Below are 24,143 nucleotides of genomic sequence, written 5' to 3'. Positions count from 1 at the left end.
TTTGAGACCGGTGGAGATCCGATCTTTGCGCTAGTATTTCCATAACGGAGTGTAGAAAATCAAACGCTTCGTACCGCCGCTGAGTAATCTATCGTGAATCCGCTGGCCACTCTGCCCCCGCGTGAGAGCCGTTGACAGTCTTGCCCTGAGGAGACCTAGTCCTTGGATACTCCCCACACTGATATACCTCCCTTCCCCCGAGGTTAAGGTAGATGCGTGAATCCACAACGTGCGTAGGTATCAAGATGGCCTATCCCTACAACGCCCTCACGCCCTCATAAGAACAAATCCGATGACCAGCAGCAATTTCCAGCAAATATCCCCTCTCTCCCCGGAGCTCCAGTCACCTATTCATCTGTAACCCATTACCAGTTGCCACCTCCTTCCTTTGATCCTTTGGATCCTTCCTTCCCCCTTGATCCCTCCTCAAAACGCCCTCATTACAAAACACGACAAACCAAACTCCATAATCCCCACAAACAGAACAGTCCTCTCCCAGGTCCTATCCCAGAAGAAAGGTTCAACGGCTAAGCGGCTAAGCGGCTCAACGCAGATCCCCTTAAGTCCCTTCATTAAACATTGCCACTGTCGCTGAGACGTGATTCTTGTTCATCGGAGACTTTGTTGTGTCTTTGTCTCCCTTTTGAGCCGCTGCCACACGGGCGGGACTCGTCTCATTCTGAGGTTGTGATTGTTTTTGCTGTTTCTGCTGCTCAAACAGCTGCTCAAACCTGTCCTTGATAGGACTTACACTTCCGACTTTGTGCTGCTGCTGCTGGTGGGAGGTAGTCCGGGGAGGTATGGTCGGTCCTGCTCCTGATCCTGGTCCAAGTTCTGGTGCTAGTCTTGGGCTTGTGGCCGTCGCCGTTGTCATCGTCGGGCTGTAGTGGTAGTATTTTGTGCTGGGTACTTCTACCGCGGTAGTGCTGGTTATCTCTCCAAGCTCGTAATTTCCGCCGCCGACGCCGACTCCGACACTCGTCTCGTAGTAACTGGGTTGGTCAACCTCAGCCGCGGAGGAGGAGGTGACCGCAGCGGCTGCTGCTCTGCTGTTGCGCTTTCCTACCCAGATCACTGAGCCGGTGGAGTTGGAGGGAGTGAGGCCTGTGAGGTTACTGGATTTTGAAGAAGTACCCATGAAGGACGTGGTCGAGTCTTCTTCCGCTGGGCGTGTTGATGATGGCTTGTTCATAAAATCTTCCGCTGTTGTGAGCAATTTTGACGTTGAGTTACGGTCGGGTAAGTCAATGCCATTTGTACCGGCTAGCGGTTGTGTATCACTCCGGCCCTCCTGCTGTCTGAGTGTGTTGGCAAACTCATAATAGTCTTGAAATGGGTGCTGGCGATCGTCTGAAGCAGTATTGGCCGTTCCCAGCACCTCGGCCTCGCCTTCGATATACGAAAAGATGCGCCGTTGTCGTGGATTCACGGCCGTGGATACGTCCCCGGTTTCGATTACGAGATTGTTGATGTTGCGCCTGTGAGACAAGCTACGGCTTGCCTCTGGTGAGGCCGTACTCGCGGTGGAGCTACTGGATGTGGAGGGACTGTAGATTTGGCTGTTTACGGAGCCCATATATTGGTTTTGGCTCGATCGAGGGCCACTGTATGGCTTGGTTGGTGACGGAGGCGACAGTGACGATAATGAATCAACGAGAGTCTCTTCTACAGAAGGAGGAGAAGGAACCATAGAGTGCTGCAATTGTGATCTACGCCGCCGCTTGTCCTCCGCCGCTCGTTTCTTTACCAGTTGACTGATGCGGACATCATTGTCCACTGGAAGGTTACGCAGGGAGCTCTCTGAGAAGCGAAGAAAGAGTCAGTAAATTGCATCGATTATCGTTAGGAAGTAAAAGCCATGAGGTCCCGTACCTCTTATCCCATAGCGAGTTCCATCCCTGGTAGTCTCACCTCCAAAGCGCTCGTTCACCACCTTGTCCTCATCATAATCGCTCTCTCCTGCTGTGAAGAAACGGTCAACATCACTCCATCAACTCTTCACAATCTTGCACAGTCTCGTCGACTGATTCGCCCAACATACCTCGATCCCGGTCAGCGGTAGTACTCATCCTCTTCAACCTCGCCTGGAACCTCTTGCTGCCTGACCGATCAATGAGCGTGTCCTGCCTCGCCAGCGTAACGCTTGCCAGGCCATCTTTGCTCTCCTTAGCCAGTACGACTTCGAGCCGCTTGATCTCCGCCTTGTAGCCGTCCTCCCGTTGAATCCACTCCTCGCTGATTCCTCGAAACTGCTCGAGTTCCTTCTCTCGAAGGTTCTTGAGCTCAGCTAGCTCTTGCTCTAGGGCCTGCAACCGCTTTGTGAGGTGTGCGAAGCCCTCGAGTACGTTGTGGACAAGCGAGTTATATCTTTCAGGTAAAGGCTCGTTAGCAACTTCCTCATCGTCCCGAGGAAAAAAAGAAAGAAAGAGAAAAACAAGAAGTGACCCACTGAACAGGAAGAGGAGCCATCGAGTCCCCCTTCGTCATCATAACCGCCTGCAACGTCTCCGCCATCTGCATCAAGTTGGGATTATGCCAGGGGCTTTCCCGAGCAGCATTTCGCCTCAGTCCTCCAAGCCAGTCGTCCTCATCTTCTCCATTCGTTGCACTCCAATTGCTAAGCGGCAGCGCACTCAGCGACGGTGCCGGTGCTGCCGCAGCACTCGGCGTCAGGGGCCGGAAGAAGGTAAAGCGGCTGGTACTGCCACCGCTTCCCTCACGAGGTCGTCCGGAAGAAAACGAGGGTGACGATGGGGCGGTGGCCGAGGGCGAATTCGTTCCATTTCCTCCTCCTCCGAGATTAAGCAAACTTGAGACTCGTTGGAAAGTTGCAGACGGCCTCGACCTCAGTAATCGGTTGCTTGTGCCGTTAACATTGCTATCACTTGGCGATTTCTGATGAGGCAGTGATGGTCGACGTAAGCTTGCTGTTGAAGCCCCCGAGGAGAAGACACCCGCTGTGGGGGTTTTGGGCGGCGGCGGCGGCGGCATTTGCGGTAGTGGTCCGGTCCCGGTGGCGTTACCTCCGATTCCCCCGCTCCCGCTTCCGTTTCCGCTCCCGGCGTTGCTGACTACGCGGATGCCACCGCCATTGATGTGGTGTTTGCTGATTGCCGCAGGATGGGATAAAGGCGAGGCGTTCCCACTTCTGTCGATGGTCGTTACACTTGTGACAAAGCTATCCTCCGAAGTAGAAGTGATGATGGGCTGCGGTTGTTGTTTGGGAGGTTGCGCGCGAGATTGCTGGAATCTACGCAGCCAGCTGGTGCTGTCGGCCATCCCGCTCGTTACGCACGGTTTTCGATGTTGGCTGCCGACCGAACGTAAACTCTGGCGGAACTCCTCCGAGCGGGTGAGTAGTTAGTTAGCTCGAGTTTGCGCGCCACCGTCCTCTCACCACCTAGCAGCATAACATGGATTCGTCGTGAACAGAGGCGAGAGCGAATGAAAGCGTTGAGTGGTACCGAGTTTTGAGTGACCTGAATGTGCCACACTTGGCGGGGTAGAGCGACGGGAAAGTCGATATGGTTCGGATGCGGTATGCGGTTGAGCTGAGAGGGTAATCAATCAGATTCCGATGGAAAGCGGGATGCGGACAGGGTTCGTAATAACAGAGCTTGATGCCAAAACAATCCGTTTGGGTCAAGTTGCCAACCGCACTCGCCGGCAGCAATGAAGATATTGCTTCGGATGAAAGCGAACGAGAGGCACAGCAGTGAATGGATACCTTAGCAACTTGAAACTGCGCTCCTTCCTTTCAGCTTTGTTGTGTTCCTTGCTCCTTCCTTGTTCCACAAGGATATGACAAAGTTTGTTTCATGAACCTTACCGCCTTCCCAACTAGATTCACAAACATCTCATTGCTGGCACGCGCAATCGTTAACACGAATTTGCAATAATTGTGCGCAGAATGATTTGCGGCCTAATTCATCACTGGCAGTTTTCCCGACCTAGCGGGTCAGCGTTAACCTTTTCTTTTAAGTTTTTGTCGATATTATACAATTTAGCCAGTCTGCAACTGCTTGGCTGCACCGTCACTGACCTAATCTCATCTATGGGCTGAGCGTAAGCCACGATTGTTTTCCTAGTTGGCCTGAAATACCTCTTCCACCAAATCGTACCCTTCAAACTATCACCTTCTTCGGGGTTGTGTCCGGGCTCCAAGTTGAGAGGCTGATAGGGAAAAGCCAGCCGCAAGTGGCATGCACTGACCGATGATACCGCGGTGTCCATAAAAGGCCAGACAAACACAATGCCATGGATGAGCGTCTTGCTCTGTCCCCTCCGTAGAAATATCGATGATCCAGCTCCAACTTCGAGTATGTAAGCCTCAGGTGTCCCCTGGCCAAAGCATGAATCAGTCTATTCCTCCTCAGAAGCGCCTCCGCCTCAGTAAAACATATCCTCGGCTCTCCGCCTCCTCTGTCCTCTACCCTCCAATTTCTCAGCAAACAATTCTTTTCCTACGTTGGTTCCTGTTCCACTGAACTTCTCCGGGAATAGTTCTTTCACTGTAGTGCTTGTCGTCCCTGTCCCCTTGATCCTGAACCCTTGGTCGGTGTTAATGTTCTTGGTCGCGAGACCGCGAATGCTGAAGCCGCCAGCGGGTGTCGTTGTCGTCGTTGTTCGCGTAATCCGATCTGCTAGTTTTGCTATACATGTCGTTAATCATCGATTCATCAAAACGTTTCGTTATTTAATTTTGACTCAAGCGTTTGTCATCTGTAGCGTTTGGGCGTTTCTCATATGGTGATATGCGAAGCCGTGTCTTGAAAGATGCCGCATTCCCGCACCACTTTGCCAAGGAGGAAGGGCTCTACTTGTGAGGGGAGGCGGTCTTTTCTAGATTCAAAAGCGTCGAAAAGACTGTGTTACCCCGCAAGGAGAAACCTTCCTGCTTGGAGAAGTGATGCGATACCGTTGCTTCCGCCGTGACTGCTGAAAATGAAGTTGCTAAAGAAATGTCGAACATACCGCTTGCCAACTTTCCGACGTCCTCCTCCACTTGATCCATCTGCGCTCTGCTGCCAATTGTCGAAGATACCTTGGTAGGGAAGAGTTCTTTGGGCTTGTTGGCTTTGGAAGGGAAAAGCTCCTTGGTGGTGTTGTCGCTTCCTCTGCTTCTGTCTCTGGGTTCGGTCCTGGCCAAACGCTCCTTGATCGCCCGACCCTTCTCCCGGCTACGTAGCGAAGCAGCATCCCTGTATCTGTTGTCTCTCTCGGCGTCCAGATCCATCCGTGCGTCGCTGTCACGGTCTCGTAGAGGTGATGCCGATCGGTTGCGCTGGCGTGGCGATCTAGAGCGGCGTCGGTCAGGGAAGAGCTCCTTTTCTCGGTTCTGTCGCGAGTACGACCTCAATCTGTTAGATTCGGTCGAGAAATTGCTGGAAACCGAGCCGCGCCGAGACCGCGACTGAGGACGTGTCGAACCGGGCCTTGTGACGCGCTTGCCTAGTGCTGTCGAGTCGTCATCGTAAAGATTGACGTCAAACGGCTCACCCTCCTCTTCCTCATGTTCTCTGCGGCGGTCGTTCCGGTCGTTCCTGTAGTTCTTCCTGCCCCGTGGGCCATCATCGCGATCCCTGTACCTCCGGTCCCTGAACTCGCCACGCCTCTTTCGCTCCTCTGGGTCGTACTCTGGATGTAATAGGTAGAAACGGCTGCGGGCCGCAGCACCAACAACTTTCCTGTCTCCCTGGACGGCAAAGCGGACGAAGAGAACGCTATCTGGTTTTCCCGAGAAGCCTTTGGAGGGCACTTCTTCCAGTGGCGGTAGTGCTGTCGGGTCGGCAATAGCGACCGATGCGAGCGCAACGAGAACTTCCTGGGCAAGAGCTTCGGACCTGAAGACAAGGTTTGCATTGGTGTCGTCGATCCACTCCACTCTGTCGAATTGGGTCAATCCACAATGCTCGGAGACGTAGTCTTTGACCTCTTGAGGGTTGAATGTGTCGAGACCCCGAACGTGAACTTTTGTAGGGACGAGCGTCTTATCGGATTGGGCAATGTCGCCGCTGCCATTGACGTTATCGGTAGCGTCGTCATCGATCTCGCCGGGTTCCTGTAGAGGAGAATAATTGATAAGTGACTTGTCTTGGCTCAGTTGAGCTGAAAGGTAGGGAATGGTGCCAGCGCGAACCTGTTCCTCGCCCGTGATGATGTCGTGTGTGTATGCCTCAGGTATCTGGGGGATGTCTTGGACGTCGTGGACGTCGTCCACGTCCATCTCGATATCTAAGTCCATGACTGCAGACTGAGTGGGTTATGTGATACCAATGGCGATGGTAGAAGGCTGTATTCGCGTCTGGGCGCAGACAGCGGCAACTGGAGGTTTGCGATTGCTGCCGGTTTGCTGATTGAAAGGAAAACAGTTGAAGATCGGGGGGTGGCAGAAGGTCCGCGTAATAAATACTACTCGTGGTTAAGACTAAATCGCCGTCGTTGCGGGTGAATCGTACAGCCGATGGGTGCGTATGATCTGTCGTCGCGATTCTGGGAAGTGGAAAGGGTTCAAGTTGTGACTTGGCTTTGTCGTCGGTGGATGAATTGGATCGAGAAGCCCAGCCAGGCACGGCTGGCACGTCTGAGTCCGCTTGTCTGCTAGGGTGCTGCGGGACCCGACCCACCCCCTATCGATAAGAAGTTCCATCCAACCCCAAACCCCAACGGCTTGCCGTAGGGCAGAAAGTGGAGCAGTGTGCCTTGACCACTTGAGGTTTGGCACTTAGCACTTCGGTGAGCTTCGGACGGAAACATTGGCGGCAACTAAACTTCACTTATTCTCATCCGATTCGGTACAGCCACCAAACCCAACTGCTCCGTCTGGAAACACAAGGACGAGATGCAGCTGACCAAAGTCTTTACCTATGCCAAGATGCTACAATTACTTGCCACTAGTTTAAGGTACACAAACACCGGGCATCTAGCCCAAAGGACCACAGGATGAATACCCCGATACGTACTTCGAGGAGGCATGACAGACACTCTCGGTCCCCAAGTCCCGAATTGGGGCTTGTTCGCCAAGGGAGCCTCAGCTGAGTGAGGTTGGAAGAACTTCCAAGAACTTTACAGTTCGAACGTTTGTGTGTTGAACAAACCATGTTGACTGTGAGACAAAGCCTTGACCGCCCTTTTCCTCTTGAAATACTGCCGAATTTCTGTTTGGTTTTTACTCGGTTCCCTCCCAGACTCTGTCAGCCATGACTGTTTTCTCGGGTATTCACTCATGCTTATGGAAGTGATGGTTCTAATATCACACATTTCTCACCCTTCTTTGGCAGCAGTGTCACTAAAGTTATGCAATTCGTTTGCACTCCTGAGAGGGGAGAAACTTTTTGATTTCTTTCGATACAACTTCCAAGTTCCATTGATACACTCCTCATTCTGCCATCATCATCACCATCATCATCACGCACCTGCCTCCTTCCAGCTAAATCGTCCCAAAATATCTGTGCTAGATCCCTAAAGTTATTTGGCTTCGAACTCGGAGTCCCAAGGGGATAAGCAGTCCAACAAAATGCAGTTAAAACACCGACACACACACAACACCTATAGGATGAATGCTGGACAAGTGACCGTGTGAATCCTGTTACCAGATACCCCTTTCTCGACCCGAAAAAAGCCCGCCAAATATATGAGAATACGCCCCCTCCCCGTCTCTGTCAAACGCCTGTTGTTGAAAAAATGTTGATACATGCCCTCCTTCCTTCCTTACATATTCGTCTGGGCACATAAAGTTGAAAAGTCTATAAGATTATTCTACCGCCCTGATCCAAGCGCCGGTCATTCATCCAGCTCAGTTGCAAAGCGTACATCCTCTTCCAGTCATGCCGTCTCAACGTGCCTTCGCAGCTCCAAGATGGAGCTGGAAGGTGGTGCTGGGCAAGTCCGCTTTGCCCGGGTCGCTTCGCCGTCAACTGGAGGAGCGGCTGCCCCAAAGCTATTGGAGCGAGACATCTCTGCACGAGACCTTTTAAGGGAGGACGACGGCGCCAGAGAAGGCAATACCGTGGTGATCTCGCCGGCCGCTGGCCGCTCCCTGTCGTCAACGGCCATATCGCCGTCAAAAGGATCCGTGTCGAGCATCGGGTCGTATGCCCACGCAGCTTCGAGATCTTCCATGAATACAGGAGCATGCCTCAGCGTGTGCCATGAAATGGTGTCATGCCGCATTGCAATGTATAACGAGTCCATCATGCCACTCGAGTCGCAAACGGCACAGTTCTGGCGGAGGAAGTCGTGGTCGTAGCTGGAGTCAACCAGGGAAGCTTCAAGCTGGCGCAACATCGGAAGGCCCTGGAGTGGCTCGGCGTCGCAGAGTTTGGCTTGGAGGGGCATCCACGGACGACCTTTCAGGAACATGCCGAACGCCTTCTCGACGGCCTTGATGAATGACGCAGCGTCCCGCCCATGGACGGCCACCATCTGGTGGAGACCTCGTGATAGGCATCGCTGGTACGCGTTGGTATTCCTCTCGAACGGCATGGGCACACGGGCATGGGGAAGCAGCGAGATGTGAACGGTCCAGGCACCCGTCGACCGGGCAGAGAGCGGCGGCGTTTTCGTAGGGTGGGAGATCAGAGTCCCGTCGAGCCCGGATCCTTCGCCATGTCCTCTTTGCACGGGTGGTTGCGCTACATGGGAGTGGCCGTGACTGTCGAAGGGATTCGCGCCACCGCCTAAAGGGCCTAAAGGGCCTGAAGGGAAGTTTGGGCGAGATGTATCGGATGTTGACCTTCTTCGAGGGTGACGCCCGTTGAGTCTGGCCAGATGGTCGTCCTGTGCGTCCTGCGCGTCCTCCAGCTCCTCCATCGTCTCGGCGATATTTTCGATCCGCTCCTCGAGGCTGATATCGGCGTCCCTGAGTTCCAACTGCCCTGCATGCAACCTGTCAAGCTGCGCATCATGGGCCCCCAACCTCTCGCACACTTGGCGCAGTTGCTCGTCCTGGTGTTGAGTCTTGCGCTCTATTTGCTCGATCGACCGCCAACTGATGCTCATATTCCGGTATGCCCCCTTGATCTGTTCACTGAATTCTTCTCTGCTCTTCTCCAAAGTCTCCTCCACGTCCGTCAATCTGCTGACGATACCTCTGGTCTTCTCCAGGTCGTGCTCCACGTCAGACAACCTGCTGCCAATACCTCCAGCGAGCTGCTCCTCAAGCAGCTGGATACGCCTCCTTAGCAGTTCGATTTGGTCGCCAGATGCCGAGTCTGGCTCCTTCTGATGGTAACAGGCCAGATGACCACACTCGCAGGTCGCACCCGGAATGCCTTTGTTGTGAGAGAAGCCGACACAGGCACATCGGTGGCCCTTGATCTCTGGTACGCATAGGATGTATCGACAATGGCCCTTGGGCATCGTGGTTTCGTCCACTTGGTTGTTGGCCGGCGCCTGGAACGGCGATGGGGACGACTTGGCTGACATGCCCGTAGACTTCCCCGGAACGACTGTCGTCCCGTCGACCTCTTAACTCCAACAACAATGCCCTTCCTTCACAGGGCTAGGATGAATGATAATGGTGGAAGGATCGCGTGACGTGGTGTATGAATGACGCCAAAGGGTGGTGGTGCCGGCTCACGTCAGCAAGTAAGGTAAGGTAGATGGGTAGGTAAGGTACTGTTCTTGATGGTCACTATCGAGGCTCACACATGGCAAGGAGATGCTGATGCGAGAAGCGTCGGAGGTCCATGGAATGGTAGCTAGGCAAGAAAGAGGTTGGACATTCACGGGTCCAACTGGATGGTAAAATAATCAGGGTTCCTCGGTATTTTAGCGAAACAAGTGGAAACCGCGGGGGGACGGGAGGTCCAGTGTGGGTGGATGCCGTTGGGCTTTTGAGCGGCTCCGTACGGGGGGTATGTATATCACCGGCCGGGGACAAGATCGCTGGGTAGGGCGTCTGTGGATCGGTCGACAAGTCGAAATGGCCGGGGTGTGCCCGAAGGGGTCAAAACAAGGCAGCCAGGGGGAGATGAGGATCCAGGAACAGGCGAAAGGGTGACTTGTGAAGCGGTGGGGGCTGGCTGGCTGGTCCCTCTTGTCGATGGAGTTCTGGCACAATCTGACACAATCTGGTACAATCTGGCACAAGTCTAATCTGGCGGTGGACCTGGATGTCGTGAGAGGGAGAGGTATGATAGGCAGGAAGGGTGCAGCAGGTATCGTGGATCTTGATATGCCCAGCGAGGTTGCTACTTGGCGAGGGGCCCGCCCCGGGTGTTGCGATGGGATGCTGGGATGCTGGACGTTTGCTTTTCGTTCCGATAAGTGAAGGTCACGCCGGTGTGAATCTGATGGTATGTACGTACGTGGGCGTGAGGTATACGCAGGGACCGACGGGCAAAACGGCCAACAAGTTGGATCGAGGAGATCAGCGCTTGCGTGGTGGTGGGGATAACCTGTAGACCCAGATATGATGGCCGATGGCAGAAAGAAGCCTGAGTCGATGGCGGGATGATTGGATTTGGATTCCCGGTATGGTTTGCCCAGGACAAAGGGCTCGTGGTCCTGTTCACTGGTTGAGGTGTTGTAGAAAGACGGGATGGGAGAAACCTCAATTGAGATGAGTGGAAGGAGGGATTGAATGAGGGAGATAGATTGCGACAGCGGGACCAGGGTCTTGATAGGCGTGAGACGGGTTACCGGCATTAGCGAGGTACCAATAATGCAGCAGCTCCAGCCACGGCGTGGAAAGTCTTGTTCTAGCTTTTGAATACCAAAATCAAAGTCTGGACGGTTAGAGTCTGGAAACCTCAACGGCGTCTGAGTGCTCTACATAAAGCCTCGGTAGATGTAGACTCAATCCAAATACCGCGGCCTTCTTCCCGATGGAGTGCATTCTCTAGCGTAGAGTCCTGCTTGCGGGAAGGTGGGACGGGGCCTCGGGGGGCTTTGGGGGTAAAGCTATGATGGCGATGATGTTCGGGACTTGATATCCGTCGGTGACCTTGGACACAGTTTCGCCCCTGGGGGAAAATGGAAGAGACAACAGCCACCGATGACCACCACCACATCACCACGACGACATGGACAGGTACTTGGCCAAGGTACAATCTGCATCTGCGGTCCTTGTCAGAGCATTGCCGTTCCTGGCATTGCCCCCCTCGGGACGTCGAGAGATGTCGCTGTCGACTGAAGACGGGCACCCGGACGAGGGTTGCAATCCATTACCTCTCCGGAAGGGCAGGTGCGCAGGCATTGAAACACTGGAGTCAGGTTCCAAAGAGAAAGAGCCCGTTGTGAGTTGTGACCGATGTGGGTCCAAGAGTGGGAGGAAGGATGTGGATGAACCTGTGGGAGGAAGTGGACTCGACAGGGAAGGAAGCGGGGGTTTTGCGGGTGGACGACTCTAACGACCGGGGCTCCAGCAAGGATGGCACCCGCGAAGCCGTCAAGGTCCCAAAGGTCCATCAAGGTCACTCGGCGGACCTGATCTGTGCGCTGTTGGGGGCCTACCAGCGTCTGGCCAACCACAGGCCCTCGTGCTGCGACTTTATCAGAAGAGTGACACTCGACGGGCGAGACGACACGCACAAAGCAAAGCCACATGGATGACGAGGAACAAGACTGTGGGGGTCAAGATAAGCGCATTTCCGGCGGGCGGGCGGCCAGACCGTGAACAACCTCTCGCTCACCATCGTCGAGTTTCCAGGGGCTTTTTAGACTCTGCCGGATGCTGGAATCTCTCCCATTCGACAGTCTATCTGTCTTTGTTTTTTGTTCCATCTCACTGACCTTATTACTGGAAACATTTCACGGCATCCCTCCCGTCCTTTTCTGGACCATCTCATGCCTCAAGGACAGACACCACTGGGCTGGCTGGAAAAAAAAAGGTACCAATCTTGCAGGACAGTGACAGTCGATGTGCCGGCGCGTCTGCGGCACAGCAATTCAGATATCTATAGAGAGCTATCACCCGCGGCCTCCCAGATACCGATAGCTGTGTCCCATCCCCAAAAAAGATCGACGACCTCGAGACAAGATACGCTCTGACACCTTTACCGTCTGTCGCACGGCATTGCCATCGTCGTTGATTCGGGATTTCGTCAAGGGGTCGTTGACGGCGTCGTACATCTCTTTCCCTTCGGTTGGACTGCCGCACGAGACGGACGGTACACCACGTTATCAAGCCCCAGACCTATTGGGCATCTCAACCTTGTGAGTCGCACCAGGCGAGTATCGCGATAGCGGGTCTGAATGGTGTCAGAGAGCCTTGACCGCCCAACATGGCCGCACATGGCAAAGATGGGAGGATATACCTGGCCTGTAGCTCGGCTAATAAAACCAAGGACAAGGACACTCGCAGGACTAACAGGCCGGCCGGCCGCCCCCTTCATGTCAGACTTGCGAGCGAATAACGTGCTGATGCGGCGGGTTGTGATGCTGCGCAAGCACATCGATCAACTGTCTTGACTGCTTGACAAGGCTTTGCCTGGGCCATTGGGGTGGCCAGCGCAGGAACCGACCAATGAATCTCTTATCTCGGAGCTCGTGTGTGTGAGGAACAACATGAAATATGGAAAGCCAAAGCCTGCAACACCACACAACCACACACTTTGATAAACCTCTCACGACCGACACGGACGAGATCGCCTTCGTTTCCGCTGCAGTGTATCTGGGCGCTTTTTCATTTGCATGGATGCCCAGAATAGGCGTTTCTGGAAGACGGGACTTCCCAAAGCGATTACACATTCATCACCCCCCACCGTTGCACTTGCACCCCGTCCCTGTCAGTCTTCTTCCCGTCTATTCCGTCGTATCCATTGCATTTCACTCGGCATAAAAGATGTCTGAACTTGGATGCGCGGTTGCTGGTCCTGGTTCCTGTGTAATACAAAGAGGAATCTTTCTGATATTGCCACGGATATGGACATTCCGGTTTGGTTGATGAATGCAAACCGGAAGGACAGAGGTAGAATATTGACTGCCTATTCTACAAAATCCTTTCTCTATCTGGGCAACTGGCCTACCTAGCATTCAGCATTACACCATCCACCACCCAAAACATCTCACCGGCAACACCGCTCAGACGCCATACCAAGCCCTTGGTAATTCAGCACAGCCAAGATATCGCCACTAAGGGCCTGATCTTTTTCAGGATGCTGAGCCGGCATTCCAGCTTCAACATTCTGGCTGTGGCTTCATTTACTCCACAACTGGGGACGCTTTACCCTTTTGAGCTTATCAGAAGCAGCCAAGACAGTCCGGTTGGCGAGTGGAGTGTGGTGTGGCTGAAATGTCGTCGGAATGCTCCGTCTTTGTACCTCGCCAAGGCGCTAATCATCAACCAATCAAAAGGCCCAGATTCAGGGAAGTTGAGCGCTGGAATGAGAAAAGAAATGATGGGGGTGCTGTCTTTTCAACTCAACTTTCCAGTACATCCCCACCGACCCACATTAACCTGGCCCACCCCAAAGTCACTCGCCCTTGGAATGTCGAACTCAGCATCCCAAAAAAGATCATACCCTAACACCCATCCATCTCTCGCCTACCGTCAATTGTGCCACTCACACCTTTTCTTTTACGACCCTTGAAATATTGAGAACTCCCGTCATGATACAGCAGGACGGGAGGGATACAAAACTAGTGTCGGAAAATGACATTATGGTTGCTAGAACTAACACCCTATTAGGTAATAGCGACTAATAGTGTTGCACTGTCCGATTTTCCCTTTTGCAAATTAAATTTCTCGACATTCCGATGTCACCGTGGGGGGAAGACTTCAAGCAGAGGCTATTTTCAAAAAGAGATCCGCGCTGATTCCAACCTCCGTTCGGCGCAGGTTCGGCGGACAATATTTTTCGTGAAGAAAAAAAGACTCACAAGGATAATGATGATGATGATGGAGCTCCTGGACATAGTGACGAAGCGAGCACGGAAGAAACGAAGTGTGAAACTTCATGCGATGTCTACTGCCCGTACAGTACGTACACCACAGCCTATGCATAAACACCATCCCGTCTCAAACCTTTCGTCTTCCACTTCCAAACAAATTCCTTCATGCTTCCAGACTTCCATACTTCCAAACCTGCAAACTTCCACATGCAAAACCAAAACCACACCAGGGGTTAAAAAAAGCAGGGATTTTCATCGGCTTCTTCTTGGCTTCTTGGCTTCTTGGCTGCCGCTAACCCCCAACTCTCCTCCAGAGCCCCCAAGAAAAAGGAAAGCTTTACCTAAAGGTTGCGTAACGACATCATTCCGCCCAGGGTCCTTGTTCAGTCCAGCAGGGGTATGTAGCCACAACTTGATCATGAAAACCCTCCCGTGTTAAAGTTGACACTGAGACACTACGATATGTAATGTTGTCTGTCCGTGCAGTTGAAGGTCGTTTCGACCGTGATCAAGTGTACAACACGCCTTTGTCTGTCACTGTCTGCCAAATTGCCAAATTGCCAAATTGCCAAATAGTCCAAGGTGATAACACTTGTGGAGGGATCGGTGAGTACCTAGCCGGAAATAGGACGATTGCAGTTGAGGGTTGCCACCGTGATAAAATGTAGAGGAGGCTACAGAGCCTACCTACCTAGTTCCCTAGAAGTATGTCGTGTTGATCCAGCAAGATCTGGCATTGTGTGGACGACCGCGGGAGTAGCTTGCGTTGATGACATTGATTGTTCATACCGGAAGTCATTCTTGTTGCTTTTCTTTCACCCGATTCTGCCTCCGGTTATAGTCGTCCTCGTACAATGCTTTGAATCCATCACAAGAAACGGTAGAACCGAGTACTATGGTTCAGAAGCAAAGAATAGGCAATGTACAGGTAAGGCGAGGCAACATGCCAGAAGTGAAAAAGGGAACAAGCCATGTGCCTGGTCCCTGGTGATCACCTTCCCCTACGTACTTCCTACATGTACCCATGTCCAGCAATCTACCTGTATCGAGAAATAAATCCCGAATGCATCGGCGTAGAGTACCGGCAAGTGAGATCCAAAGCAAGCCACCTTACCTCTATGGGTATCATGCAATCCTATACATAACCTGTCTAATAATTGTATCTGGTCTGCTGGCGGCCTCCCACAACCAACATACAATATCATATGATAACGTAACCTTGTTGACTAAAGGATAGGTTCCGATTGGATGGCCTGCCTCTCTGGTGTTTTTCTGAGAACATGAAGGAAGAAGGAAAGAAGGGATGGGCCTGGCTGTTTGGATATGTATGTATCGTGATATCAAGAGGGTTGATTGGAGTGGATGGGGGGAGAAAATGGTAGGGGTCAACTGTTTCTTTGGTTGTGTATGTGTCTGGAGGATGATATGTCGTGCGGTAATGTATACTACACATTACATCTACTATGGACGTCGACGACTCGGTGAGAAGTGCTTGAATGATAACATGTATCAGAAGTCAAGACCGGTGAGTACAGACGTGAAGACGGAATTGGCTAGGAACATGGCGTTGTAGGATGAAGCTTGCATGAGAGATGGCGAGATGTCAGATTCCCTGGATCGATAGGTATTCAGTCAAGGACTGTAGAGTAGGTAACCTCTCGAGATCCAAAAACTTCATGATCTCTTTATCTTGTCATTCCTTGATGTGATGAGGACCAAAGGATGTCTAGAGGCCGCTGTGCTACCCACCTATTGTGTTAAACAGGCAAAAAAAGCCAGGCTATATCTCAGCCAGCTCAAATTCTGCATAGTGGGGGATGACAGAAGTGAAGTAAGACAGGTCTCTTGTAGCCACTCTAGCAATCACATGGATGACGGGCAGACCCGCTGGCTGGATCCCGAATAATGAACTTTGTCGTCGGCATACTTGCCCGTTCTGTTTGATACCCTTCCCAAAAGCATCATCTACCTGTCAACCTCCAGGGTCTGGTCTCCGGCCACCCGAGTGCTTGCGAGAATGACTGGATTCACACCATCGAATCAAAGGTGTACCAAAATCCCGCGAGATCCGGGCGTCTTGTCGTTGCTTTTTTTGTCGATAAACGGCATATCACATATGCGTCCGAAAAGGGAGTTTGTCGTGAGCGCCAAGGAGATCCAGATTCCAACGCCCGGTGCACTAACGTTGCATGTCGTGCGTAACGTGGGTATCGGAGAACATCAAGATATCGTGATCTTGTACTTCCCATGTCTCACATTTTGAGATTTGATATGTATCCATTCCACCGGGCGGAGATAGTTATTATCGAGCGTGGGGTTCGGCTCGCCTCGAGCCTTGCGATCCATATCACAAGCATCTAGAGATGGGGGTACCCGTGTTTGCCTGTAAAAGCTTGAAACTCTTGTCATCATCAAAAAACATTCGAGTTCCATTCATGTGAAATGTGTAAGGGTCCTTTTTTTGTGCAATGTGGCTGGCAGGCACCGGAATCCCGTTGATCCAGGAGAATGGGTCGGGTGTGTGAATGAGTTAGCTAGCTCATAAGATAAGCTTAAGTGAGATGCGATGCCCTGAGGCACCGATTCGTGGGATAGACGAATCTGAACTTTCAGACTGATCAATCGGTACCGTTTTTGAAAGACTCGAGAAGAAGTAAAGAAAGATAAGGGCCTGATCGGCTGGATGTGCTTCCGTCGGGAACACGCCTTTTCTGTTGCTTTTTGACCGCCAAGATCGATTTTTTTAGGAAGCTAGACCAAGATTAGCAATAGATTACCGCTATACGCTGTTCTTAACAGCCTATGTACTAACCAGGGTGCCAAATTTCGTACCGCGCTAATACGGACCGTATCACCTCCCTATTTAGGTTTAAATATCTCCACTTTTTATAGTATTAAGCGCTATATATTCGATATTTTACTAGAGTTGACGAAAGCTCCCAAACTACGTTTATAGTCAAATATACAAGGTGTACGAATATACAGCAAGTGCAAATGTAAAAATCCAATTGAATTAAGACAACTACGGGGTATAGTTGAGGCTCTATTGTATTTTAGGAGGTTTTATTGTAGGATATTAGAAACGACTGCTTACTATGATACTTATATAAATCAGTTCTTTAAATCCCATTATAAAATTAATATGGACAGTACCAACCGAACTACTTTTACCTTTGCCGCGGCCAATGCAATACACATTCTTTTTAGTAGGAGAAAAGACCGCAAGTTACCTACCCCTATACACTCTGGTAGTCCAAAGTACGCTAGAGAATTAGCAAATACTATATACTATAGATCTAAGACCTAATTTAAAAACCTCTTTCGTATAAATCGATATACCTTCAATACCCTAATACAATAGCTTTAAATCTATACCAGTATAGAATCGACTAAATATTAAACCGTACGTTAGAAAGTAATAGTAGTATTATCACGGGGCGAGGTACTGTTGGGTATAGTGTAAGATATACGTTGTTGTGCGGAGGAGAGGAAAGGAAAGTATGTATAGAGGACTAGCTATATAGGCGAGAGCCCTAGCGAGCCAGTCCGTGCACACGCACACGTATAGCTATACGTAACTATTATATATATAGCTAGTACGTATATAGTTCTAGGCTATAGTACTAGCTCTAGCTATAGTATATAAGGTAGTTAATATAGTACAGGAATGTTATAGGCTAGCCCTATAATACTATCCCTCTTTAAAAGAAGTTTTAGTAGCTTTGAATTTATATATATAATAATACTCTAAATTATTTATTTTAAACTTTCTTCTTCCAATATTTTATTATAGTTTACAAACTCTATCTTTAGTATTCGACTAGCCTAAATATTTATTAATCGTTTTACTATCTTTGCGAATACTGTATTTAATCCCTATTCTTTATATATTGTAAGCTTATTCTCTGGCCTTATTGTAATTATAATTGTATTAGGTAACGGCTATATAATATTGATAATAGCGGCGGCGGTCTCGTATTAGGTTATATGGGTAGACCGGTATTTTAAGGGTGTTAGTAGTTTCAGAGCGGCGGCGGGCGCTAGAATGGCGGCAGTAAGTATTAGAATTCGTCTAATTAATATAATTTCGATGTCTGGCGGTATAAATTTATTGGGGAATTCGTTGTAAAAGTATTAAAATATCTCTTCGCAATCGATAACGTTATTTTTAAGTTTTTAAGTTGGTTAGTTATTACTTTTCTATTTAATGTAGTAATATTAATAATAGTTACAGCCAAATTGGATGTAATCGATAAACTTTTCGAGGTTTTATTTTTCCTATTCTTCGTAATTATTTATTTTAATTATCACGCGGCTATTATTTACTTTTACGTCGGATGATGTATTTTAGCCGGGTAGGCCTCTATTAATCTATAATTATATTATAAAGACGTAGAAAATTGGTAAGTATTTTATATTAATTAGGAATGTGAAATATATTGTATAATTCTCTATTCGGGTAATGTAAAAAGGGCCCTCTTATTGTAAGTAAAATTTTAAATACGGCCGGCCGTTGGTTAAATTTATTGTATTAAGTAAAATTATATTACTAGGGTGATATTTAGGGAAATTAATACGTTTTTTTTTAGCGTTATCTTTGTATCGCTCTTATATTCGCCGGGTTTATTATATTATAAAGTTTTAAATTTTTTAAAAGTAATTTGTTAATTTAATAATTTTATGGTATTCCTTCAATTAGATTAAAGAAAAATTAAGGAGTAGTGGGGTGCGAGGTTCGGTACTTATCTATAGGTAGTAGCCGTAGTTAGCGAAAAAGGGGGAGATGCCCGTTGATAATGATACAGTATTATTTTTAACGAACTCCGTAATTAGTAATTATTTTGCTTAATCTATTTATACTTAATTAATATAAAGTTGTAAGAATTATTTTATTTTTACGTTAATATATTCTATTTAGGTATTAATTTAGGGGTAGAAAGTTAAAGTTAATTTATAAATAATAAATAATCTTTTATAAAGGGTAGATTAGAAATGTGATATAAATTAGGTACTTTTATTAGATAGGATACTATTTAATAGGCCGTAGATCGAATAAATATAATTAATGAAGCGGTTTGTAAATTCCTCTATTTCTAAGGTTACTATAAATATATAGTGCCGTATTTTAATTAAGTAATCGATAATAATAGCGATATATTTTAAAATTTAGTTAAAATAGGTATTTCCTAATAATGTGATAACGTAATTGATAAATATATTTCGCTATAATATTAGAGAAATAATTATAAGTTTAAAGTACCTAGCTAAACTCCGTTTAAACGATTTTATTTTTGTATAAAGGAGGTAATCTTTATAAAAAGTCCTTATATTATTATATATTCCTTCCTAATAAAATTCGTATTATAATAATTCGTATATAATATCGTAGCTAAGGTAGTCCGTACTGGGAAAATTATATTAGTAATTAATTAATTAAAGCTAGAATTCCTTATCGTAAGGGTCGATAATTACCCTATTGCGCCACTTTATAATACCGTTTATAATATAGCATTTGGAAAGAGTATAGTAAAAAACCTTTTTAATAATCGGTAACTACTAACGCCGTATCTTATTTATAAGATAAGAGACAAATTATTATAAAAAGATAGATATTTTTATAACTAACGTAAATTAAATTATTGGTAGATTTATTATTAAAATCCTTTATACTTGATGAATGGAATAAAAAGTTAATAATAGAATCCTCTTTAAAGAAATAACCGTCCTCGAACTACCAAGGGTTTAGAAGTGGGCGTTTTCTAATTATAAATCTATTGTTTTCTATACTAATAAGACGGTCGTTTAATTTTTAATTTAATGCGTTCGGGCGGAAATTGTTCGAACCCGGTATATATTTAATTAAGAAATTAAATTAGGATAAGAATTAAAAATACCGCATATAGCGCTAGGTAGATTATTTATTAGTCGTAAAAGTTTATAGATTTTTATAATCTATTAAAATATCGAAGAACTACTAGGCGCCTTCGAATTTTAGTTTCCACTCCTCTAGTACTTTAATAATAGCGAGGAATTCCTTATTATAGATATTGTAATTATATTCTTAAATTATATATTTTATTAAGAGGTAGATTATTAAATATAGTACGCTATTATCCTTATACTAAGATAAAGTATTGCTTATAACCTAATTAAATATATCCGTTTTAATTACTATTTTCTTAATCTAATTGTAAATCTTTAATACGGAGCCTTTCGTAAAAGTTTCCTTCGATGCTTTAATAACCCGTTAATAAGTAATAATTTAAATCCAAGTAGCGTTTTTTTTAACAAGTTCGTATAGTGGGGTCGCTATTATTAAAAAATTTCGTATAAAACGCCTATAGAAGTTCGCAAATCCTAAGAAATATTATAAGGATTTCTTTGATTCTAAGGCTACCTACTTAATAATAGTTTTAACCTTTTCTAGGTCTATTTTAATACCTCCTGGGATATAATTAAACTTAAGTACTTTATATATATAGTATATAACTTATAATTATCGATATTGATACTAAAGCCCGTTCTAATTAAGCGGTTAAGAATATTATTAATTTAACGTTTATAGTTTTAAACGTTGTCGGAATAGATAAAAACGTTGTCGAAATATATAGTCGCATAAACGTCGAAAATATCGTAGAGGATATCGTTAATATAATTCTAAAAAGTACCCAACGCACTCTATAAATTAAATAATACAATTAAAGATTCAAGTAGATTAAATTGTATAATGAAAATAATTAACTGTTTATAGCTTTATTTAATGCGAATATAATTAAAAGCCGTAATAACGTTAAATTTAATAAAATTTTTAATTTAGTAAATAGTATCGAAAGTCTCTTTAATTAGTAGTAATAAATAGCGGAACTTTAGAATTATATTATTAATATTTCTATAACTAACGCAAATACGGATATTACCTTTTAACTTTTTTACGAATAAGATTGGGGAAAAAGCTTCGGACTAGGACGGTCGAATAAACTTTTTAGCTAAATTATTGTCAATTTATTTCTTAATAATATTTAATTCGTCGGGGTTAAATAGGTAGCTTCGAATTGCTAGCGGGGTAATTCCAAAGTGGAATTCGATTTTAAAATTGTAAGAGTATATTAAGGGTAATATCTTAACGTCCTCCTATTTAAACGTCTTAACGTAATACCAATATTAAGAGAGGAACTTTACCTTAATTTGCTCATCGGTCTTTAGTAATTTATCGGCTTTTTTATAGAATTTCGTTATGTCTTCGGACGTAAGTTTACTTAAGGATATACTATTTATCACGAAATAATCATTATACTAACTTTATACTGTAGGAAATCTTCTTCTATCTTTAAAAGCAATACTAAATTAGCGACCCGTACGGTACGAAGGGTCTCGTCGTCTCCCTCCCCTGCTAAACCGTTAATTTACCTATAAAAATTACTACTAAATAAATATTTATATTTCTCTCCTTTACCTACTAATATCTCCGCTATCATTCCCTCAATTAAACCGTCGCTAATACAATTAAAATTTAAAACGCCTCCTCCTTCCTCTACTTCGTCTTTCTCTTTTATCCTCTTAATATCTTCTACTATATAAACCCTTATTGTGTAAATTACCTATAATTTATACTTCTTAACCAGCCAATTAAAAGTCGCTACTAATAATTCTTTAATATTATTAGGATTAATAAGATCGCAAAGTATATTATAAATGCGGATCGGTATATAGTAATCGGTATTATTAATATAGATACTCCTAACTACCCAGTAAGAAACTAGAGCTACCCAGTAAGAAACTGGAGAAACGCAGGGGGTCCCAGAATTAAATATAATTAAAAGTATTAAAGCCTATCTTAATCCGCTAAGGGTCTTACCGATAAATATAGTATTTAAATAGTTAATTATCCAATATTTAAAGTAATTAAACCTCTAGCGAGTAGTTCTATTTATAATTGTAAAAATAGAAATATAGTATATAATATCGGTTTAGGGACTGTATACGTAATCGAATTTAAATTCCCCCTCGAAAGTAGGCTCCCCCTCGTCTAGGACCTCTTTATAAAAAGCCTTTTTATAAATAGGAATTAAATAGGTACCCGGTATATTAAATAAGAGAATAGCATAGCTACCTCCAAATTTTAAAAGGACGTAGCGTATATATAAAAGGACGCGTTTCAAAAAAATAACCTCTTATTTTATATACTAAAATAAATTATAGAGAATTTTAAGGCCAAGAGATACCTAAGGCGTAGTAAATTAACTAAGGGTAGCCAAGAATAACCGTGTTATTTTCTATTAAATTATAAATTAATGAATTAATAATTTTATAATAGAATCCTACCTATATTGTTAATTTAAAGAAATAAGTAATATTACCTTTAGCTAGGCCTCCGTTGGCGAAATAAAAGATTTTTAGTATTCTTAATTTATAATAAGGAAATTAATAGTAATAAACGAAACGTTTATTGATAAAATTAAAAGTACTATAACCGCTATTAACTAGGGTAAAATAATACAATTTATATAATATGTTAAATAAATAAATAAAGAGATTTAATAAATTAAACTATTTATAATAGCTATCTACAAAAAATCTATATATTTTAATTATATTTAATTATATAAGAATATTCCCCTTCTTTCCTCCTAATCCTATAAATTTATACTTCCAATCGTAATTTAATTTAGAAGTTATATATTTCCCTACTAACCGACAATACCGTTCTTATTACCCTAAATAGGGCTAATGAAACCTAATTAGTAAATAGGGAATAGGATATTCTAATAGTTTTAGGCGGCTGTAAGGGCTATGCCTATAATATTAATTTAATAGCTTCCAATTAGGCGGTATTAATTATACTACTATTAATTATAATTATATTAACTTTACTAGGGAATAGCGTTACCTCTTCTACCGCCGCCTCTATTGCCTCTACCTCCTTTACGACTTCTACCTCTACTATAGAATAGGCGGACCTCTTTCCTAAAATTAATATTAGTATAATACGTAGCCGAAAAGTAACTTTAACAGCTATAGCGGGTATAAGCGCCTAACTACATACAATAATCGAAAACCTCTTAAAAAATTATATTACGCAAAATAATATTAGTAGTAAATATTTTATTGAAGTTTATAGTAATACCATTCTAACTAATAGGTTTATTTATAACGGGAATAAAAGAAATGGCCTTCGGTTTATAGAAAGGGTTAACGAAATTATTATAATAAATATTATCTTTAAAATTTTAAGCGAAGCCCCGAACGGTTTTAAACTACTTTATATAATTATCGTTAGTAAGCTAGGGGAATTAGAGAATGAAAATAGCCCGGACTTTTTTTAATAATTTTACTATAAAAGTAGTATACTTTTATAGCGTTATCCAATTTATCATAATCGACGAATAAAGTAAATTAATCTGCAAAAATTTATCAATATATATTTTTAATTATTTTTAATTTATCTAATTTACAACGAGCGTAGATAATAAAATCGACATTATCGTACTTAGTATCAAATTCGGCGAAAAGGTCCCTTGCAATCTTCTATTTCTACTTAATATTATTATTAGAATACTCAAAAATTATATTCAAATCCGATTTAATAATAAAGAAGGGCGTACCCTCTAAGGATTTAGTAATATATAAAACCGTTTAATCTCAGGTATAAAATAAATAACTTTATTAATTTAATATAATTTAATTTTTATACGTTAAATATAATAACGCTCAATGTATTCCAAAGGGGTATTACCCTTAGTATTAAATAACGGGACGTACAAACGGGATAATATTGACCAGCCGCTACTAGTAGCTATAATTAATATATTAGAGTCATTCGGGAGGTTGGGATTATTAAGGACAATGCTATAATTATTAGGGGCGGAAATTTAAGCTGGATCGTAAATAAAATTAATAGTATTAATTTACTTTAATCGATTGCAGAAATTATTAATAGCTTTAATATATTTATTGCATTATTTTTAAAAAGTGAAGTTAATATTAATTTTAAAATCGGCGAACAATTATTTTAATACAACGATTTCTTTATATAGTTTATCAATTTTAAACTTATATTAAAGAGCCATAATAACGAAGTTATTATAAAATTTAAAAATCTCCTTCCAAGATTCTTCCAAATCTTCCTCTACTCTCTAAGTGCGGTCGTAAGCTTCGATTACGTTATTGTAAAGTAAGCCGTTCAGAGCGATAATTACGTTGTAAAAAATAAGGATAATTGCAAGGGCGAAAGCGTATTCTATAATTGAATTCGAAGGAAGACTGGTAAGGGGATTACTATTAAAATTTATAAATACTTCTACGAAATT

At 44.8% G+C, this 24,143-nt stretch overlaps 4 protein-coding genes across 4 annotated transcripts; all 4 read right to left on the bottom strand.

Moving 5' to 3' along the window:
• Nucleotides 1-559: 559 nt before the first annotated feature.
• On the bottom strand, nucleotides 560-3,279 carry B0H65DRAFT_419855 (uncharacterized protein; the record flags this gene model as incomplete). The annotated part of the gene is made up of 4 exons (XM_062824240.1): nucleotides 560-1,800; nucleotides 1,873-1,962; nucleotides 2,042-2,367; nucleotides 2,450-3,279. 4 exons carry the CDS (start codon nucleotides 3,277-3,279, stop codon nucleotides 560-562), a joined length of 2,487 nt encoding a protein of 828 aa, XP_062684644.1.
• A 673-nt stretch (nucleotides 3,280-3,952) lies between these two features.
• On the bottom strand, nucleotides 3,953-6,335 carry B0H65DRAFT_115090 (uncharacterized protein). The gene is made up of 3 exons (XM_062820640.1): nucleotides 6,140-6,335; nucleotides 4,975-6,061; nucleotides 3,953-4,652 (listed from the first exon to the last, which is right to left on the bottom strand). Exons 1-3 carry the CDS (start codon nucleotides 6,242-6,244, stop codon nucleotides 4,390-4,392), a joined length of 1,455 nt encoding a protein of 484 aa, XP_062684643.1. The 5' UTR covers nucleotides 6,245-6,335; the 3' UTR covers nucleotides 3,953-4,389.
• A 1,309-nt stretch (nucleotides 6,336-7,644) lies between these two features.
• B0H65DRAFT_115160 (uncharacterized protein) lies at nucleotides 7,645-9,687 on the bottom strand. Its single transcript, XM_062820642.1, has one exon. The coding sequence runs from the start codon at nucleotides 9,424-9,426 to the stop codon at nucleotides 7,825-7,827; it is 1,602 nt and encodes a 533-aa protein (XP_062684642.1). The 5' UTR covers nucleotides 9,427-9,687; the 3' UTR covers nucleotides 7,645-7,824.
• Nucleotides 9,442-10,839, bottom strand: B0H65DRAFT_115101 (uncharacterized protein). The gene has a single exon (XM_062820641.1). The coding sequence runs from the start codon at nucleotides 10,648-10,650 to the stop codon at nucleotides 9,772-9,774; it is 879 nt and encodes a 292-aa protein (XP_062684641.1). The 5' UTR covers nucleotides 10,651-10,839; the 3' UTR covers nucleotides 9,442-9,771.
• Nucleotides 10,840-24,143: the final 13,304 nt, after the last annotated feature.

Source organism: Neurospora tetraspora (assembly GCF_033439725.1).
Source record: "Neurospora tetraspora strain CBS 560.94 chromosome Unknown B0H65scaffold_2, whole genome shotgun sequence".
Lineage (NCBI taxonomy): Eukaryota > Fungi > Ascomycota > Sordariomycetes > Sordariales > Sordariaceae > Neurospora > Neurospora tetraspora.
The sequence above is the reverse complement of the archived record's forward strand: the minus strand, read 5'-3'. Positions and strand labels throughout refer to the sequence as shown.

Bases quoted from the DNA above. Each gene is read 5' to 3' on its own strand.
- B0H65DRAFT_115090 (XM_062820640.1), bottom strand. From the start codon at position 6,244: ATGGACTTAGATATCGAGATGGACGTGGACGACGTCCACGACGTCCAA. The intron at 6,062-6,139 runs GTTCGCGCTGGC...TCTCCTCTACAG, and splicing joins TCATCACGGGCGAGGAACAG to GAACCCGGCGAGATCGATGA. The intron at 4,653-4,974 runs GTATGTTCGACA...CGACATGTATAG, and splicing joins CGTCGGAAAGTTGGCAAGCG to CAAAACTAGCAGATCGGATT.
- B0H65DRAFT_115160 (XM_062820642.1), bottom strand. From the start codon at position 9,426: ATGTCAGCCAAGTCGTCCCCATCGCCGTTCCAGGCGCCGGCCAACAAC.
- B0H65DRAFT_115101 (XM_062820641.1), bottom strand. From the start codon at position 10,650: ATGCCGGTAACCCGTCTCACGCCTATCAAGACCCTGGTCCCGCTGTCG.